Source organism: Arachis ipaensis, chromosome B3, assembly GCF_059453495.1.
Source record: "Arachis ipaensis isolate K30076 ecotype BB chromosome B3, ASM5945349v1, whole genome shotgun sequence".
Taxonomy (NCBI): domain Eukaryota; kingdom Viridiplantae; phylum Streptophyta; class Magnoliopsida; order Fabales; family Fabaceae; genus Arachis; species Arachis ipaensis.
In genome coordinates this window covers 68,797,620-68,818,005 of record NC_142438.1, presented here as the reverse complement: position 1 = coordinate 68,818,005, position 20,386 = coordinate 68,797,620, and the positions used below count along the sequence as shown (strand labels likewise).

The 20,386-nt window shown below is 36.2% G+C and overlaps 2 protein-coding genes across 2 annotated transcripts; one reads left to right on the top strand and one right to left on the bottom strand.

The window, feature by feature from the left end:
- Positions 1-436: 436 nt before the first annotated feature.
- Positions 437-3,165, top strand: LOC148571007 (growth-regulating factor 3-like). The gene is made up of 4 exons (XM_088509018.1): positions 437-783; positions 1,072-1,254; positions 1,489-1,786; positions 2,497-3,165. Exons 1-4 carry the CDS (start codon positions 552-554, stop codon positions 2,999-3,001), a joined length of 1,218 nt encoding a protein of 405 aa, XP_088365144.1. The 5' UTR covers positions 437-551; the 3' UTR covers positions 3,002-3,165.
- Positions 3,166-3,509: 344 nt separating this feature from the next.
- On the bottom strand, positions 3,510-20,028 carry LOC148571006 (1,4-alpha-glucan-branching enzyme 1, chloroplastic/amyloplastic-like). Its single transcript, XM_088509017.1, has 22 exons — positions 19,451-20,028; positions 17,801-17,955; positions 16,772-17,046; positions 15,619-15,717; positions 14,644-14,686; positions 13,876-13,935; positions 13,486-13,566; positions 12,131-12,247; positions 10,596-10,679; positions 9,914-10,035; positions 9,613-9,732; positions 9,325-9,454; positions 9,114-9,224; positions 8,338-8,466; positions 7,984-8,087; positions 7,161-7,305; positions 6,642-6,789; positions 6,421-6,521; positions 6,217-6,294; positions 5,790-5,945; positions 4,392-4,466; positions 3,510-4,251 (listed from the first exon to the last, which is right to left on the bottom strand). The coding sequence occupies exons 1-22, from the start codon at positions 19,575-19,577 to the stop codon at positions 4,039-4,041; spliced, it is 2,673 nt and encodes an 890-aa protein (XP_088365143.1). The 5' UTR covers positions 19,578-20,028; the 3' UTR covers positions 3,510-4,038.
- Positions 20,029-20,386: the final 358 nt, after the last annotated feature.

Below are 20,386 nucleotides of genomic sequence, written 5' to 3'. Positions count from 1 at the left end.
TTTTTTTATTTGAAATGACACCAGAAAACAAAATTCTTATTTTAAAAGAAATATCCTTTTAAGCAAACAAGTGCTATTTCCAAAGCAAAGGCACAGAAGGAGAAGGACAAAGACTGCAGGGTTTTCTCTCTCTCTCTCTTTCTCTCTATCCATCAATCCAGTTGTTCTCATATTATTTTATTGTAAATATTTCTTTGTGAGGGCTTCTTCTTTTTCCCCTCACTGTCTTGTCTGACTGTCTTTTTCTCAAGTGCTCTCTAGGGCTTCCCCACTCCCTTCAAAACAAACTTTGCAGGCTTTGCTGTCAGAATCCTCTCACTCCCTCACTGCTATCTGCCAAACATTATAAAGGAACCCCACACACCTCACTGCTCACCCCTTTCTTTTTTTCTTTTTTTTCTTCTTCATAAACTTGGTCTTTACACATCCAACGTAACATAACATTACACCATACCTAACCAGAGTTAATTAAATTAAGCCCGCTCCACATAATCGACCAAACTTAAAAGCTCTGGTTTCTCTTTCTCTCTCCTCTCTATTTCTCTCTCTTCATGGACTTCCATTATCTGAAGCAATGGAGAAACCAGGATGAGTCAGAGGAACAACAACATTCTACAAAGATGCCAAAACTTCTCCCACCAGAATCCCATCAACAACAGCCACCATCACCTGCCTCTGCTCTCCCCTTGTTTGTACCTGAACCCAACAGCAAAGTCACCTGCACCCTGTCAGATTCAACACTTGCTCCTCATACTACTACTACTACTACCACCAAATTCCCCAGTAAGTATTTCTTCCTTTTCACAGTGTTTTCCTTTTTCCCTTCCTCCCTTATACTGGAAAAAAAAAAGTCAGAAAGTATGATTATATCTTATCTTCTGGCCTTGAGTTGCTTACTTTTCGAGTTTGCTGTTGCTAGCTCCTCCGAGCTCTCACCTTTTTCTTCTTTTGGATTCACCCCTTCTCTCTCTCTCTCTCTCTCTCTCTCTCTCTCTCTCTCTCTCTCTCTCTGTGCCTTGTCTTTATCATCATCATCATAATCCATTCCATCATGTGTGTTACTGGTTATAGGAATGGGGAGTTACTTCAGCTTGTCACAGTGGCAGGAGCTTGAGTTGCAGGCTTTGATATTCAGGTACATGTTGGCCGGTGCTGCTGTTCCCCCTGAGCTCCTTCAACCAATCAAGAAAAGCCTCTTCCATTCTTCTCCCTATTTCCTTCACCACTCTCTCCAACACTATCAACCTGCAGCTCGTAAGTTCCTAATACTATTCATAACCTCTATTGCTAAAATTGCACCTTTTTTGGTCTTTCCTGTTATTATTGAACACCCCCTAAGGAGATTTATCATCCGTATTTTCATGCAGCATCATCAGTAGCTAACCAAAGTTTACATTTTTGACATGCTTGTGGATTTTGGTACAAATCAAGATAAAGGGTATATTGTGGACATGTTAAAGTTTGTATTTTTGTTGGTTGCATGTGCAGTGTTGCAATCAGGGTACTGGGGAAGAGCATCAATGGATCCGGAGCCAGGGCGGTGCCGGAGGACTGACGGGAAGAAGTGGCGGTGCTCGAGGGACGTGGTGGCCGGTCAGAAGTACTGCGAGCGCCACATGCATAGAGGTCGAAACCGTTCAAGAAAGCCTGTGGAACTACCCACACCAACCACTGGTGGTGGAACTACTTTAGGCGTTGTTTCATCATCTTCTTGTATCTCTTCACCGCCTCTTGCCACTGCCTCATTGAAATCCCCTTTTGATCTCATTCACCTTAATAATGAACGGTAATAATAATAACTATGATCTTCCACTATTTCTGTACTTATAACAATGAGTTATTATTATTGGGTTTGAATGATGGTACTAGACTACTAGCTAGTAGTGTACTGTGCCGTGTGCATTAATTGAATGTTTTACTTTGAAATAATGATAATTAGTAGTAAGTACTATTATGTTCTAATAAAAGGCAATCAGTGTGGTGTACTATCAGAATAAAGTGCAATCAGTGAGTGAGGTTTTGCTTTGGGAAATGGTTACTAAAACTATTGCTTCTATGTGTGTTTGATGTGTAGCAATATGGTGGGACATACTTTTTGCTTCAACAATTTCTGTTTTTACATATTTTCCTTGTCTGTCGGTCTTGTTTCTTAAGATACATGGAAAGGTTTAAGTTTGAAGTTTGGTTCTAGATTAAACAAGTAATCTAATATTAGAGATTGTTTCATTGTTTGTTTGGTTCCTTTGGTTGATTGACTGATGCCTAACTGGTGGGATAGGGGGGCCCGCAAAATTATGTCTCTTTAAGTCTTACGTTTGTGGAAAAAGGAAAAAAAGCCTTAGATTGTGCCTAAATAATCCCCAACCTTTTCTTTTTAGACGAAATATAGAAATAATGTTGTGCTGGTGTTCCCAGAGCCACAATCTTGCGTTGTATGATGTGTGCCCTAGTTGATAATTTTGTTTTGGTTGTGTTGTTGGATGGGCCACTGTGTAGGTCCTCTGGGAGTGGAGGGACCAAGGAAGAAGAAAACAAGAGGGTGTTTGAAAATCAAGATAACCATCATCATGTGGGTGGGGATGGTGGCAGATCAGGTGGGCACATGCTGAGGCATTTCTTTGATGACTGGCCACGCTCACTGCATCAGGACCCTGAAAACGCTGAAAACAATGGTGGTGGTGGTGGGAGTGGGAGGATAAACTCGGCCACATCACTCTCAATTTCAATGCCTGGAAATAATGCTGCTTCTTCAGATGTATCACTAAAGTTGTCCACTGGGTATGGGGAGGATCCGGGTCCAAGAAATGGGAATGGGAATGCAGAGGCAGAGCAACTGCAGTTGAGTTGGGCCGGAGGCTGGAGTTCGGGGAATCAAGTGGCTTCAATGGGAGGGCCACTTGCTGAGGCACTCAGATCATCCACTTCCACTTCATCTCCCACCAGTGTTCTGCATCACTTGCCTCGTGCTTCTGCCTCTCAGACCAGCTTCATTAGCACCTAGTTTTTAACTCAATTGGTGCTCCCATTTACTGTCTGGATCTTTTTTTTTCTGCTTGTTTATTGGGTGGGATTTTATTTTCCACTTTTGTGGCCATTGTTGGACACTGGACATGCTTGTAACACTTTTGAGTCAATCCTATGGAATGCATCTGTTGTTTCCAAGAATAGGGGCATGAAACCTAAGTGGAGGGAGTTCATAATGCGACGTTTCCTCTATTCAAGCCACTATTTACGTATATTGAAGTTAAATCTACGAGGTATTAAATACGAAGAAATTCACAACTTTGGAACAAAAAAACCGATCGCCTGTTAAAATATTTAGAACGTGTAACTTTGCAAATCTAATTAGTGTGAAAATCCATTGTTGCCACTTGGCCAGGCAAGTCCACAAGAAGAAAATGAACGAGGTGAGCGTATTAGTTATTGTTATCTTCAAAAAGATGACACAAGGAAATAAACAGTACTGCGACAGATAAGCAACTTTTCCTTGGTGAACGAATATGATTTACTTTTGTTTGCACAAGCATAAAAGTTTTTGCATTGAACCAATCAAATGTGAAACACTGCTTATTGCTACAACTCAACTAAATGTGACGGAGACATTTACAAAAGCAAAAGCCTCTCGCAAAATTTTTCAGGGTAAGATCCCTCGGTACCTTTGCAATTAGGAACGATTGATTGGTGAATGCTGCTCGGGTACAGTGAGGGTCGTGGACAGATGTTTTGCTGATTCACATTCCTCAAATGTGATACGATCCGTAGAGGTCAAACATAAAACCCTAAAAAGTAAAAACATAAAACTCTGCGTGCTATGCATAATTTTACCTAGCAAGGCACAAGTACAAGATTTTCACGTTACTATGCTGCCTCGCTTAAGATTAAATAGCGGTTCACAATGAACGATATTCCGACTTTTTTACTTCAGCTTCTTAGCTTTTCAGCGTTACCGACAGATATATTTGTTGGCTAGTTTGACTTGGAGTTGTTATCGCATACATGCCATGCAGCACTAGTCACATTTGTCCCAGAAAATAGTCATCAGGGTTCAACTTCTGCTTCAACTGGCTCTGGCTTTGACTCTGACTCTAGCACTTGCTTTGGCTCTGGCTCTAGCTCTGGTTCCATCACTAGCACTTCAACTGGTTTTAGCTTTGGCTCTGGTTCAGCTTCATCTGCGAGGGCATACACCACAGCTGTTCTAGAAGGTGCATACACGAGAAAAGATCGGGGTCGGTCGTCATACCATCCATCCTGTAAGGAATCAAGGAGTTGATGCCCACATGAATATTAAAATCCGTCAACAGAAACACACAATTAGGACAAAACGGAAAACTTAGCGCTCCACACCCAAGCATGAGCACATAAAAGGAAGTTTTAGACAAGTCACGTACAGAGGTGAAGTACTCGGCTGTGGGATTGAGTCTATTGAAGCCACCAAACAAGGGATCATCTGAATCCAAGACAATCTGAGAGCAAGAAAAAACACAATCCATTACACAACATGCTAAACTAATTCTGGAAACATAGTATTTGGCAGAATTTTGATGCCACTGACAACCAGTGCCTATAATATAGCCTTTCTTGAAATGGGAATGTGATATATCATGATACAAGTGCAGAGTTTTTTCTAGCTATCAGAACAGATGTCATATTGATGATACACACGAGACAGAGAAAAAAGGAGCAGAAGGCTTTACTACTTCGTTGGGGACTTCTAGCTCAGTTATTGAATATTCACTAAAATTCACTCATACAAACTTCAATTATTTAAATTTGAGAGAACAAAAATGATTCATTTTTGTAGTAGAATAATATTAACATGCACTTCACCTTCACACTAATACAAAACACTCATAATTGGTTCAATTGAGAGTATACTGTTAAGAAAGGAAATAGTTAATCACTAAACTGCTTTGCTGAATTCGTAAACTAACCAGACAATGATGAAAAGGAGTAAACGACGTTCCTCAGGTTTAAAAAACAGGTGGTAGCTTTGCATTGGTATACACGAGAATTTCATGTTCTAATGCTAGCAACATTGTCAATAGTTTCAAATTATAGGGGTCATATACAGCACCTTTCTCTCTTCCCTCTCTAAGAAAAGAAGAAAGCATAATGCACTTTTGTGGAGGGCCGCTGCCGCCACAGCCTTTCAAGGCAGCGGAGGCCCTCCCCTGTTCCTTCATGTTGTTATATCTCTCCTTTTGTGGTGTTTCTTGTTTTTCCTTTGTGGATAGTTAGTCTATTTTATAGATCTTGGAGAGTACATCAAGGGAAGATTTGATCAAAAAGTATGCTCAGATTTGCTCAAAAAGAAAGGGAAAAAATATTTTACTATGTTGTGGCACTTTCTGTGAAAGGGTGCCTTGGGACAATGGTCGAGTTGTCTCCGTATGACCTAATTAGCCATATATGTAATTAGCAGGTTAGGCTGCGTACATATACCCTTTTGGTGTGGCCCTTCCCTGAACCCTTATCGCGGGATGCTTGTGTGATACTTGTTTACCGGGCTGCCCTTTTTTTATTGTAGCACTTTCTGTGTAGATTTAGAAACTTAAAAAAGCCAAATTTGACTTTGTTTCCACTGTTTAAGATTCTTTGTAACTGAAATTGTATTATTCTCGGGCTTTAGTTCAACATAGAAAATGTCCAACTTTCTTCTTTAGATCTAAATCTATTGTCTTTGTTACTTGTAAATGATGTTTGACGTCTTTTATGAATAAAAACTTATTTCCTATCTATTAAAAAAAATGTTATCAACATTGTCTTGTCAGAGTAGCAGATCATACCTTGTATTTCCCTGGGTTTAAGCATCCAACTCTGTAATCTGAATAGCTGTTGTACCAATGAAAATTGAAGACAAATACAAGTTTGCCCCTTTCGAACACTATAACTTTGTCACCCTCATGTTTCCGAGAAATATATTGGTGCTCAGAAGTCATGAACTGCAAAGTTAAATATAGTTAACTTTCTATAACTGCTTCCCCTAAGGGGATCCAAATTAGATCAAATGCCATAGTACTCTATAAAGAACACAAAAAGAGAGCATAAACATTCCGATAGAACCTGCATCAGAAGAATTAAAAATAAAGAATGGCTCACACATTTGTTTTAAATATTGTTGCCATAGTCAAAACCAACTTCCCACAAGGTAACTCCATTGATGAGAAATAATACAATTAAATCCCAGTAAGTCAGGAAAAAATGAACACTTACACCAAACCTTTCTTCCAGATGCTGCATAGCTTGATCAAATTCTTGCATCCCCCTATATCTAAGATAGTCTGCATCCCCCTGATTAAACAAGGGTATAAAGATAATTTTGTTAATCTTATGAACTATTTTCTTTGAATCCCCCACAAGGATAGACAGTGAGAATGTGCACAAGTAATGTGCGTAATGTGGATACCAGGAACTTACCAAGTCAAATCTACGCCTACATTTATCATAACTGTAATTATTCCCGGGAATTACTGCACCAGTAGGAAGATGTTGATCACCCCTTGGAAAATCAATCCATTCTGAACAGAAACAACAAAGAGCAAAACCCCTTTTCTTGTCAACATTAAATGCAACTGCTGCTCAAATTATTTTTAAATCCTTACATTAATAATGACAAAAAGCAATTCCCATATGCTTACCAGGATGGCCAAATTCATTCCCCATAAAATTCAAATACCCTTCCCCACCAAGACCCATTGTGATAAGCCTAATCATCTTGTGTAGTGCTATACCACGATCTATGAGAGGAGTAGATGGTCTATCTAAGGCCATGAAGTCATACATATCCTGAAGCAACCAAACAAAATATTATGAAAAAAGTAGCTAAAACACAGCAATGTATAAAACAAGGGTCCTTAATGATTTGACAAGAGAATTGAAGGATGCCATATTAGATTCCTATAAGCTACAAGAATTGTCCCCAATATCAGGAGTGTAATGCAAATGCAGATGATAGATTTCCACATGATTTATATTCATCCACCAATTATTCGTTTATGTATAGCAGCTACAAATAAAAAGAACTCCCAATGCAGTATATGCACAGTCAACACTCAACTGGATGAAACTCCATTTTTTTATCTTTTCAAAGCAAGCAGTTCTTCAGAATAAACATTTTCAAGTAATTGAGAGAGACAGTATATGGAAGAGCTAAACACCTTGTCCATCAACCAAAATGCAATTGTCTTGTCCCCAACCAAAGCTTGGTCATGACTTTCAGCATATGCTACACATTTTTCTAGCCACCTTCTGTTTGTGAGAGAGTGAACTATATCACCCATTTCCCAGTCTTCATCTTTCTTCCTACATGAAAGTGAACATGGCCGAAATCAGACATAGTTTTTTTTTTTTTCCAACCTTGTAATAAACCATAAGATGACGATGGCCTATAGAGGTGGAATGATAAAAGAGACACAATTTGACATTGCCTAAAATAGTAAAAATGTTAAGACACGGGAAGTGTGCATTTTCCACATGCAAAGTCTCCGCTTACACTCTAAGGAGCTTAGTAACATTGTAAGTGAATGACTAGCATTAACTTCAAACATAATCACCCCAGTTATGTTCGATTACTCCTTACAAGTAGAAAGTATCAGCAATTAATTATTTGACTTAAGAATTCTCCAAAGTACTAACACATTCCATGCATTTGCTGATAACTTAACCTGTGTCATATTTGAGTTGCTTGTACTATGGAACTTCAGATTGATACTCTTTTCTTTTATAGACATTCCAATTGGGATTTAACCTAAAAGGTTATTTCATAATCCAAATACAATACTAAACAAAGGATTAAATAATCCTGGTCTTATTTTTCCAGCCGTTCTTATGTTATTTTTATCATTTTACAGCACCAAGCCATGTCTCTTTCAGTTTCACGCAAATTCATCATATACTTTATATGTAAGCATAAATATCCACAATCAACACTACTTAAGAAGGAAATTTAACATGTCGGGTTCCAGATTAAAATAAAGTTACTTGAGAATCTCAATCCACTTGTCTGCTATGGCCATGTGCAGGCGGTAGTCAAAGCCAACCCCACCATCTTGTGTAGGAAGGCAAAATGTTGGCATTCCACTGACCTGTAAATGAAAAGATAATTGTAATGTTAACCGCAGTTTTCATTGAGTCAAGTAGATGATTCAGCCACATTATTTTTTCCAGTTATTTTTTACTGCCATTGGGTTACTTACAGGTTTACCATTGACAAATAATCAAGTTTTGAGCAGTGGCAAATGCTAAACTCAAGTCACATTTCAAGCAGGGCATAACAGAAGTAACATAGTTTCTAAGCTGTTAACAAAATTTTAAACATACGAAAGGTTAGCATACATCTTCACCAATAGTAATAGCTTCAGGAAAGAGCCCATGAATGACATCATTAACCAGCATCAGGTAAACCACAGCATCAACATCAGTTGCAAAACCGAAGTACTCATTGTAATTTCCAGTAAAACCAACCTGCATCATGAAAACATGTTATTTTGTAACATATGCTGAAGAACATGGAATGCTTTTTCTTTAAATATCAACCTCCTATCTATTAGTTGTTTAATACAGTTCCCTTTGTATATCTTGTACTTATTTTCTTTCTTTTACTTGTTTCATATCATATATAACCAGAAGCCAGTACTATTCAATGATTGATTCCAGATCATTTCTTCTACTATTGAACTGAACTGAACAATGAGAGGTGACTATATATTCTACTTTCAGTTGGGCCCTGTCATTTTGATTCTCCCAACAAGGAAATTTAACACTATATTATTGAAATTCAAAGCATATGTAAATATTCCATTCAATAATGATGAAGTAAAAAAAATTATGATCACAATTATTTCCAAGCCAAGAAAGAAATTCAATAGCAAGACGAGGCTAAGACATTCTTCACAACATAGGCAGTGTAGCATAAGCAAACAAGCTAATGAAAACAATAAAGGTCTCCAGTTATCAGCATTGTGGAGAAAATAGTCAAAAGCCATTATATTTTTCATTCACATGGTGGTCTAATTATCCTTCATGATAATAGTCTATAAGTAAAAACAGAGACAAGTTAACCTAAAATGTTGAGACAAAGACAAATCACAAAAAAATCAAGTATCACATACCCCCAATCCATGATGAGTATACATCATTGATGTGACACCATCAAATCGAAACCCATCAAACTTATATTCTTCCAGCCACCATCTTGCATTTGAAAGCAGATACCTTAGAACCTATATTAAGAATTAACAATATGGCATTACTCTGCAAGGGTAAATCATAAGGAAAAATGCTGACAAAAATGTTAATGAATTCTGTGCAGACAGCACTTACCTCCCAGCTTCCATAGTTAAAAAGACGAGAATCCCACATCCAATGATAACCTCGTGACCCACCATGGAAGTAATGAGTATCAGTTCCATCAAACATGTTCAGCCCATCCAGTGTATTATTTGATGCATGACTGCATTCACAATATGTTGGTTGTATTAGCAGCAATTTTAAAAATATGGCACAACAAGATCATGAATGTAACAAAATCCATATAATGATAACTTGAAGAAAAGGATGAAAGACAAGATTCATAGATATTGATCGAAACAGAATATTAACATCATTTACCTATGTACAATATCCATCAGAACAAGCAGGCCTAATTCATGGGCTTTGTCTATGAGAGACTTGAGATCATCCGGAGTTCCAAACCGGCTGCTAGGTGCAAAGAAATTTGTAACATGGTACCTGATTCATGCATAACAGCTTTTTAACTATCAGGTCATCAATTTTTAGGAGGAACACAATAAGAGACAAAATAAATAAAATATAGCAAAAATGGATGTTATTCTTTGAATCACAAGCCAACAGCAATTTGGGATAGGGAGAAGGGGAAAAAGTTGGCAACATCAGATTGCACAAGAATTACCCAAAGCTAGCATAATAAGAATGCTCTTGAATAGCCATAATCTGGACAGCATTATAGCCAAGCCTTTTAATGCGAGGTAGCACTTCATCTCTAAAGTTGACATACGTATTGATTTTTGGTTCCTGCACCTCAAAGTCGATAAGTTAGTTGTAAAGAACAATTGAAACTCTACCGATGCACTTAAATTTTGATAGATTTAGTCTTTTTTTTTTGGTGACTAGATAGATTTAGTCTGACATTATGCAAAACATTCAGGTATGCAAATAAGATTGACAGCAATTATCTGAAAAAAGACCAATGCAATAAAAAATCATCTAATGAGTTTTCATTTTGAAAAAAACCAAAAAGGGTAAAGCCCACTGCTTGTTATAATATGCTTTCTCTTAGCAGCTACCAAAGAATTGGCTTACTAAAATTGTTTTTGTTAATTTGCTAACGATAAGATTATTTAACTTCACGTAAAAAATACATGAAAGAATTGTGGAGCAAGTATCAATTTGAAGTTTGACATATTTTAGATACTCTTCTTTGATAGTCTTGCAACATGGATCCTCAAAATGTCATGAGATCAGTCCAGTACTCCAGTCACAGTTGCCTCAGTTTAATAAAACTTGGTTGTGGATGGTGTCTAAAAATTAGACTTCCTTTACTCATTCCTTAAGAAAAGTGTAAAAATGCTCACCGAACTACTCATTCCAACATGTGATTCATATATTCTAAGTGATTTTGGTCTCTTTGGCTGTGGATATTTGAAGACATATTTTTCCTGCATAGAAAAGAAAACCAAAACAAATTTAAAACAGGAATGCATGACTGAGAAATCAAACATTATTAGTTCAACAAACTTTTTTCAAAGTAGGTTACCATATACATAAGTCAATGATTACTAACACCTGTATGGATAGCTAAGCATACTGTTATCACTAAATGATTATTTTCGTTTCATTTACTTAAGAGTCTATTACCATAGACTAATTTTCATGACACATTTGACAAACATGGTTAAACTGAACATTGCAGTCTTGTCTACCATTCTTTTTTTAAGGCACAAGAATATGGCATTATACTTTAAGCAAAGTACATCTCATGCGTTCGGAGAAGGGGGCTTGTGAAATCTTTGGCATATAATGTTAGGTATCTAAGGAAAGTGGGAAACTACGCCTTAAAAGCTAGCTGTTAAGGGGGAAGAACCACTCTCCTTATATACAACATCAAGCATCCCATACTACTAGATGTGGGACTTCGAGCACCCATAATACCCAAGTCCCTAACAATACACCGGCCCTGAGAGCCGACGTCCACGGCGGCTTCACTCTATCGACACTGACCCAACGGTATCCACTTTGCTACGGTCTATCAGTATTCGGTATTCACCTTAATCCAGCCTATAGGTAGCCCTTTCTATGGCGCCGACAACCACGCTCTGATACCAGTTGTTAAAACTGGTACCAACAGAATGCTCTCACAGCACTCGGTAAAACAAAAAAAAACAAACTGAACAGGTTACCCTTTAGGCAAAATACTCTCAGCTGGGATTTATTGAATGGAAATGCAGAATTACAATAGAATAGAAAATGATAGCAGAGGAATTTCGAGAGTCCTCTTCTCTCCTAACCTAGGCCTTTCCAAATCTTTTCCTCCCTCAATACCTATTCGGTTCCTTCTTTTATTGCCTCACCCTCTCTCTAATCGAAATCTTCACAATCATGCAGTTCCCTGATTCTCCTCTGATTGATTCAATCAGTTATTGCCTCCTAAAATCATGCAGTCCCTGATTCTCCTCTAACTGATTCAATCAGTTATTGCTTCCTAAAATAAATCAGTTATTTAAATCAGTTATTCCTCCCTTTCCTTTATTATTTCGTCTAGAATAATGATAAGGTAAAGGGATTATTATCTTCCCTTTTTTAGCTGCCTGCACTGCTGACTCAGCATTCTCCTCAGGGTATGTAACATATAATAATAAGAAAACATCAAGACAGAGTGGCAGATCAGCAGTGGCATACAATACTACAAACTTGTCTACCTCTTTGCATATCATATTATAATACATTATATTATAAAAGTAATAAAATTTTCCTTGAAGAACGATCATATATCACCCAAGCGAGGGAAAAAATACAATTCCATTCTGTAACAAATGCTAGAATGGAAGGGGGGAGAGAAACTACATTTTTCATTTCGGTTGGCATAAATGAAAGAGACATTGAAACCTACCTCTTCTGGTGGATCATAGTATATACCATTATATGGAATTTCACCAGGAGCCTGTACAGAGAACTTTATCCAAGCAGGGATTGAATCTTTGATTCCAGACGGAGTTTCCATGCGGATCTACAAATGTGTTTTAGAGATAGTTAGTTCACAGAATAAACCCACAACCATAGTTCAAGCCATCTATCAATGTTTTTCATATATGGTACCCCACTTTTTATACAAGTTTTATAAGACAGATAAAGTTGGGTATTACATTAGTCAAGGATAAGATATCCTCAAAAGAAATAATTAATATTAAAATCAAAGGAATGGAGAAAGATGCCGAAGTTAGCCAAGTCACCAATCTTCATTATAACCAGTCATTTGATTAAATGCAGTTAGTGAAATGCCTACTTATATGCTGACAAGGAGTTGGATGCCATACTTTCTCTAAAGTCACTAAGATGATGCTAGCAAGAATAAATAGTAAAGCTTCTTCGGAACAAGACAAAGAAAGATCGTTTCCACAGAGCTTATTATGCTACACTGTATACTGCACTGGAAAGGTAAAAAAAGTTTTCAACGAAGAAGGTTCTTGAAGCATCATCAATGAACTTGTAAAATTGGTCTAATCTCAGGTAGATAGGGGATTTCCTAAAGATAGCATCCCTAATTTATGGATAAGAAATGCAGAAATACCTCAAATTTATTTATTTATCTTATTTTTTATTTTGTTTATTTATTTATTTTAAGAAAAGAAACTAAATATCACTACAGAAGAGATAAGAATCTCTGTACATCAGTAAGATCAATACGTTAATCTCCTGCAGTTATTAATTATTTAATTATTTATTTTTGTCACGCAATTTCGAGTATACATAAATGCATAGGCCAGATTGTCAACATTGAAACAAACTCAACAACACATCACGATGTCTGAGCAGTTAAGTATTGCAGACACTAGCACCACCGCATGAATCACTAAAATTTCTTTTGTAAGCTTTTCAATAATAGGGGATAAAATTTCATACATCCTTCAATAGTTGCTTCATTGCTTTTGTTATAACAGAATTCTCATTCTTACATGCAAGGGTTTTGTCTAATCACTTGCAGTAATTTGCAAGAAAAAAGATATATAAAGTATAAACATACAAGTAAAGATTATGTTTAACTATATTTCACATATTGTAATATTAATTGTTGCTAATTGGGATTCAAGATTCATTGCCTACACAATTACTCAATTTGCCAACATTAAAAGAATAACAATTGTGGGCCTAGGCCTGTTTGAAAGTAATAAAGCCATTTGTTGATAGTGAATAAAGTAAAGATCACAATCAATTAACTAACCATACAATGTTAAGGAGAAAAACTACCTTGACTCGAGAACCATGAGGAATTGGCAGTGAACCATCCACATTGTTTGGCAAGAAGATCTCCCATACACCAAACTCATTCTGTATATATATATATATATATATATATATATATATTTGGAACAAAAAAGGCAGGAACATTTAGAAAGGAAGAAATTAAAGAAAATACCAAACAACTCATACAAGGAATGAATAGGAAAAAGGTACATCAGGTAGCGAGGAGGCATATACACTAGATTCTACATCAAACGTCAGGAAAATATTTGGAAGATAAAAATCCTCAAGTTGGTAAATCTGTGCTACACTAGTTAGTTAGTCATTACTTTATTCATGACAGAAGCATCCTAAATTGCGTGTATAAACTTCAAAGGATGATTACAGATAACATACCCGAGTCATTACATCTGCATTTGGATTCCAGTTGTTGAAATCTCCAATTAATGCTGCTGACTGAAAAGCATCCAATAATATCCATAATTATTTGCAGTGGAAATAAAATACCAACTATATATAGGATTGATACGATTTTCTTGATAGTTTAAAGTCAGCAAAATCCAAAACTAGATTATCTACAAATATTATTTGAAGATATATAATGTATAGAGTAGGAAATAGGAAGGACATGAGGAAAAAGACATCACTGCTTCAAAAATTGTGTTAATGCTTCCTAAGGTAGATCTTGAAATTGATCTATAGAATGCTTTTAACATTTCTTTTCTACCAAATGAATGCAATCATAGGTTCAGTAAATTTGAGATTACTATCATAATTATATTGACAATAAGTCAGCAACCATAAGTATAGTCAACTCTATAACTCTAGTATAAGTATTGCCTATTGTGCAAGCATGGTATAAATGGCAAAGGAATAAAGAGAATAGTTCAACGAAGCAACTCACAAGCTCCAACACATCCTAATTAACTCAAATATTATATGGAAATGTTGAAAGCCGTTGCAATTAACTTATTGGGTGCACTGAAAACCCACAACAGTATTTCGACTAAAATGTATAGTAAAGCAGAAAGTTGTTTTATGATATGAAACTCTAGTGGCTCTGGACTCCCTTCAAAGCTTATGCTTAAAAAGGATACAATTACAAAAGATTTTGATTCATAGAAGAACTAATCTTGATTCAAAAAATTAAGATAAAGAAAATACCGTTGCTCCAGGTGCCCACTCTCTGTAAGTAATGCCTGTAGCACTGCAAACAAAGTTTATAGTTATTAAGTTTTGGCTAATATTTACTGCTAAATTATCTTGTATTACCTCTAAACTCTAAAGTACATTGTGGACTCAGACACTCAGTCATCTAATTAAGAACCATCTCTGATATATATATATATATATAATCTGCATTGTAACCTGTGTCATTGTGTGTCCATGTTAAGTTAAATTTAGTTCTTGGAACTCTATATGTTCCTCATTTTGACCATTCTTGCCCCTATTCCTCTATAAGAAGTTCAGAACAAGGTGATCTGTGCATTATTGGGATCTTCTTCTTGAATAAAAGGCATGTGTTAGATATAATCAAATGCTAGAAGCATGACCATGAAACAAGGATTTCATTGTTAAAAAATTTGAAAATTTGGAGTTTGGTAGTTCAAGTCTTGGGAATTTCTCGTATCATTAGTTAGAGCAAAAATTCAATACTTTATTCCCTATAAAGGTTTTACTTTTGTTGCCCCTTGCAAGATTTCTTGTTTGAGTAACACATTCAGTCAATCACCATAAACAATGGAATGCAAGGCACAAAATGACATGATGTATTTAATAGAACATATGTTTGGTAATTGTTTTTAAAAAGAATGGAATGGCAACATAAGAACTACTGGAACCCTCTTTGCATTCACTTTTCACTCCCTCCAAATTGAAGAGTGAAGAAGGGATTTTACTTTTTAAACGATCAGAGGTCTTTCCCTTCATTACATAATCAAATCAAACAACAAAGTTTTCACATGCATTCTTGTATTCCATTGTTAGCTTTTGTTTATTATTCTATTATTGGTGATTGCTTTTCAATTATCTTTGAAGCTAAATTCCCAAACATACCCTTAATGTGCCATCAGTAATTCATGGGGGGAAGTTGTTTGATGTGAGCAGCATTGACCTCTAAAAGTAAGTGCAATGTAATACCTGCGGGTGAAGCCAAATTTTTCATAACCACGAGAAAATGCATCCAGACCACCTTCATACTTGTTAATTTCTTCATGCAATCTCTTATATTGTCCATAACTGTGATTTGAGACATAAGTATTTCAAAAAAAAAAAAATAATTAATGTTCCCATTTAGTTACAGTACCTAGTATTCAGAGGTACAAAAATTAAAACATGCACAGTTTAGGAACAACAAAAAACAGCATATCAAACCATATGTTAATCATCTTCCCGAGTGTAAGCAGAAATGAAAGATAAAGTATTTGAATAATTTAGTAATGGCAGTAAGAAAAATATCTATAATACCAAATGCAAAAGAACTTTACATCTACCAATATCCAAGCCTAGATAAATTACTTTGAGCCACGTCGGCCCATAATAGGGATACACCTATCCTAGTTCTAATTTCTTCATTACAATACCAATCTAGTTTAATAAAATATAGGGTCAAACCAGATCAGTTGACGTAACAAAATATTTTCAAAGGAAATTCCAACACAAAGGAGATAATCGTTTTTGTTAAAGGGTAAACACTAGAGGCCAAAGCCCAAAAAATGCTGCCTATTTATCCATCATATTCTTTTGAATCACAAGTTCGTACAGTCAATAATTACTTCAAACTATTTCTCTTTCAATTTCGATGTGCATCAATTGCAATAGCTCATACAACAATAACAATAAAGACTTATCCCACTTGGAAACTGGTAGAATCAGCTAGACATATCAATAAACTAATAAATTTTAAGAAACACATGTAAAAAAAAAAAAAAAAAACTGTGTAATGCAAAAACAGTCAGTGCTTCATGATCTGGAACCAATTTCCAAGCATGAAACCCTAGTAAGATCTCTTCGACATGTCACACATTGAATTGCAACAGGAGATACTAGCCAATGAATTTAAAAGATTCGGGGACTTCATAGCGTTGTACATCTCACCCTCCAACCTAGCCACCCTCATACATTGTAATTTTTTTTTTTTCCACATAACAACATGAAACATGAAAATGAAATTATCAATAAAAGGTCAATATAGCCTCATTATTAAAACATTACACATCTTCAATCCCTACTCCATTTAAAACATCAGGTACTTGTTTGACCTATAAGAATATTGGTCAAGAAGTTAGCTTACCGGAAGTCAAGATGAGCACGGTGAGCTTGCAAAGATGGATCAATCTCATATATTTTATGACCAGTGCCAGGTGGGGCAATGATCTTTGGTCTAGCTTCCTCACTTTCGACCTTCACTTTCTTGTTTATAGATACTGATGTATTCTCAGCTTGAGTATTGGTGTCAACATCCACATGTGATGACAAAACATGACCTTGCCCATCCTTGTCATCTTTGTCAGTGCTAACTGCTTCATAATCAATTTTCTCACCTTTCATGGTTAACTCTTGTATTTTCTGAAAATGCACAACAATGTAAAGAAAAGTATCATTTCCAAGAAAGCCAATTTATAGATAAATAATAACGAACAACCAGAAATTGTCAATCCATAACAAAAAAGCAGCATTCGTACTAGGCATGCTGCATATTGAAATACAATACAAAGAATATGCCTACATTCAAAGGCTAAGAATATTACAAATGACTTCCGTAAAACAGTAATAACATCTCCAAAGGGCTCCAGAGCAAATTTTCTTTCAAATGATTAACAATGATGTGCATACAAATAATTACCACCCAATTATTCAAGAATAAAGACAAATTTCAATGTTGCTCCACCTTAAACTCAGTTCATCTATTCCATTAATCCAAAAAATCATCATGCCTATTCTGTTATTAGTTCCATTAACATCCTCAAAAACATGAAAAGCATACAAGAATCTGGATCATAAAAATACTTTCTACCTTCACTTCTGTTTTGTATATGTTCACAGTTTAGTAAGTAGATAGTTAACTTTGATAACAGTATATTATTCAGAAACTCCATTACATTTTTACTAGACACAGCAAGAAAAGTGAATAGCAGTTATATTCCTCTTTTTTCCATATATAACAATGAAGTTTATCCATTCTCTTCCACCTCCAGATTTTTCTCATAGTTAAAATCAACAAATGACGAGTACAGTGAAACTCAACCAAATGTAACATTTTTGGCATAAAAAAGAAGCACACATTTCATAGATACTCCAAATACACGACAACAAAAAGCACCTGCGGATCCTCTGAAGTTATATCAGGAGCTTCAACTTCATCAGTCGTGGTTGAAGAGTTATCGTGACCTTGAGGAATAAGTACTTTATCAGATTCAGCAACCGTGGAAGATGACAAGTCAGAATCATGGGAACATTTTACAGCGAGACTTTTCCCTGAAAAAGCGAATGTACATCAATGAGGTGTGTTCATGCCTGTCAAGTATTCCTGGTTCTGCATGCCAGCTAGAAACTTTACATTCATCCCATGAAAAAGATATTATCACAAGGTTGTGTTTTCTCAGGTCAATGTTAATATGTTGATGTATAAGTAAACTCATAAATCATTGAATATTGATAGCCATTTTTACAAATCAACTGATGCTAGTTTCACATTGTTATAATGATTCGTTCAATCATTACCACTCTAATTACATACTATTGCCCTATACCAAATGTTCCAAACCGAAAATCAGGAATAGGAATTGGGTCAAGCATCAGGAGATTATCTAATTCGGTTAATGAGACAAAGGAAGAATTTGATGGCCTTTCTTGGGCCCATCTGGTAGAGGCAAGCGGAAAATACCCCAAGATCAGTCAAGGGACCTCCGTGGGAACTATTCTCTCTTATCTGGATCGGGGTCTAAAAGGTGATTTGATCCTTTCAAAAGTACCCCATACAGCATCTTGGAGAGTGATACCACTGTCCTTGTGGACACTCTGCTACCATGTCAAACAGCTCATCTGCCTCCTAGGGAACCAACCCAGATACACCAATTGCGGAATCATTCCCCGATAGCCCAAAAGTGTAAAAGAACAAAAGCTCTTCAGCCCGTATGACATGAACTTGTCCCTTCTACAAAAGCACTAGCAACACACTTTATGTCCTCACTAAAGTTACCAACCAAGAATATCTTAATATTGTTTGTCTCCCTAAATACATACTGCGCACAGTTAAGATTCAATTCATATTCTCAACAAACAATGAAGAGTAAGGTAGCATTACAGCAGGATTTGGTTACAACTTTTACACATTTTTCTAAAACAAAAATATGCAGAATAAATTATTGGCAATACAGGTTTACAAGCCGAACTTGTTGCAAAAGAAATATAGAAAATCCAATTACTTTCCCCAACATTGCAGCTGCAACTGAAAGAAACAAAAGATATCTACAGTGAACCTAAAAGAACGCTATGATTATTAACAACTGATTATTTTATATTCCATCATTCTTGTTCAAAAACTGCTGGATTTCACAGATATGTTAATTTAACGCGGAAATACATACAAAAATTATCCAACCAGTCACACAAACACAATTATTCGATCCAGACTCCAGAGTCCACAACATTTAGTATTCTATTTCGTAACAGATGCATCTTGCATGCAACCGCACAAAACAGAGCAACGCAAAAGTCGGTCTCCACTCAGCCAAAGCAAACGATGTCATCTAATGATCTAAATTTGGTGCTTCACTCATTTACCGTTTCCTATTCATCAACCGAACAGTTTTTCATTGATTCACAGCGTAACTACCGGGGAAAAAAAGAAGAAGAAGAAAGAACTCACTAATCAAAGTTCAAAAATAGCAAGCACTCCTCACACAACTGACAACTCCACAAACAAACAAAAAAACGGAACCATCATAAGAATGAGAGAAAGCTTATTTACGAGAGAAGGAGTTCCTGTTCAGGAGAAATGAGAACGAAGCGCTCCTTCGATCGTGGAAGCTCAGCTGCGACGATTTCTGCAACGAAGGAACCGAGGGGAACCGAATCCCCGAGACGGTGTAAACCATTTTCCTCGATCACTAGGGTTCAGATTAGGATTCAGAAAACAGAGTGTGCGTGTTATTGAGTGGAAGAAGAAACGGAAAGAGATCCAGAATCGAGAGCTGTGAATTTTTATACTACTTTATAAGGCGAGAGAAGCGTGACACTGACCACTGACTGGGTTTGGGTTCGTGTGTGTGTGTGTGTGTGAGATTTCCTCTTTTGAAGCACTAAATGGAGTTTATTAAGTTTAATTAATAATTGGGAGATGGATTTGTACGGTGAAGAAGTGGCACTATCTAGAAGGCAGGTAGCGATGAAACTCAAACGAAGTGATGGACTGTTACATGTGTTGCGTTTGCGAGTGCAGTCAAGTGTTGCATGATGATTGGGATTATGGGGCCCACTGGGCTTATTGTTGCTTGCAATTTCTGATCGTCCATTCTCTCCTTAAACAAGTAAACATGGACCAGCTTCGGATATGAATTGATAAGCCATGAACGTCGCATATAATTTCTCTTTTATTTTATTCTTTTATTTTATTCTTTTATTTTAGACTCTGTTTTGTTGTGTAAAAGGAAAAAGCACACGGGAAAGGTTCCTTTTGAGGTGAGTTAGTGAGTATATGCCCCTACTTCCCCTTTTGGAAAGAAATGCTGAAGTGGAATGGAATTAGTTATAATATTTAATATTTAAATTAGAAGCAAAGATTCTAACCTGTTATTAAAATATAATTGCAATATTAATACTATTACTGCTTAATCAAAATAGTAATAATAATTATGATTGTAGTATCAAATGATCAAATGATTATTTATATACCAAGGCAGACGCG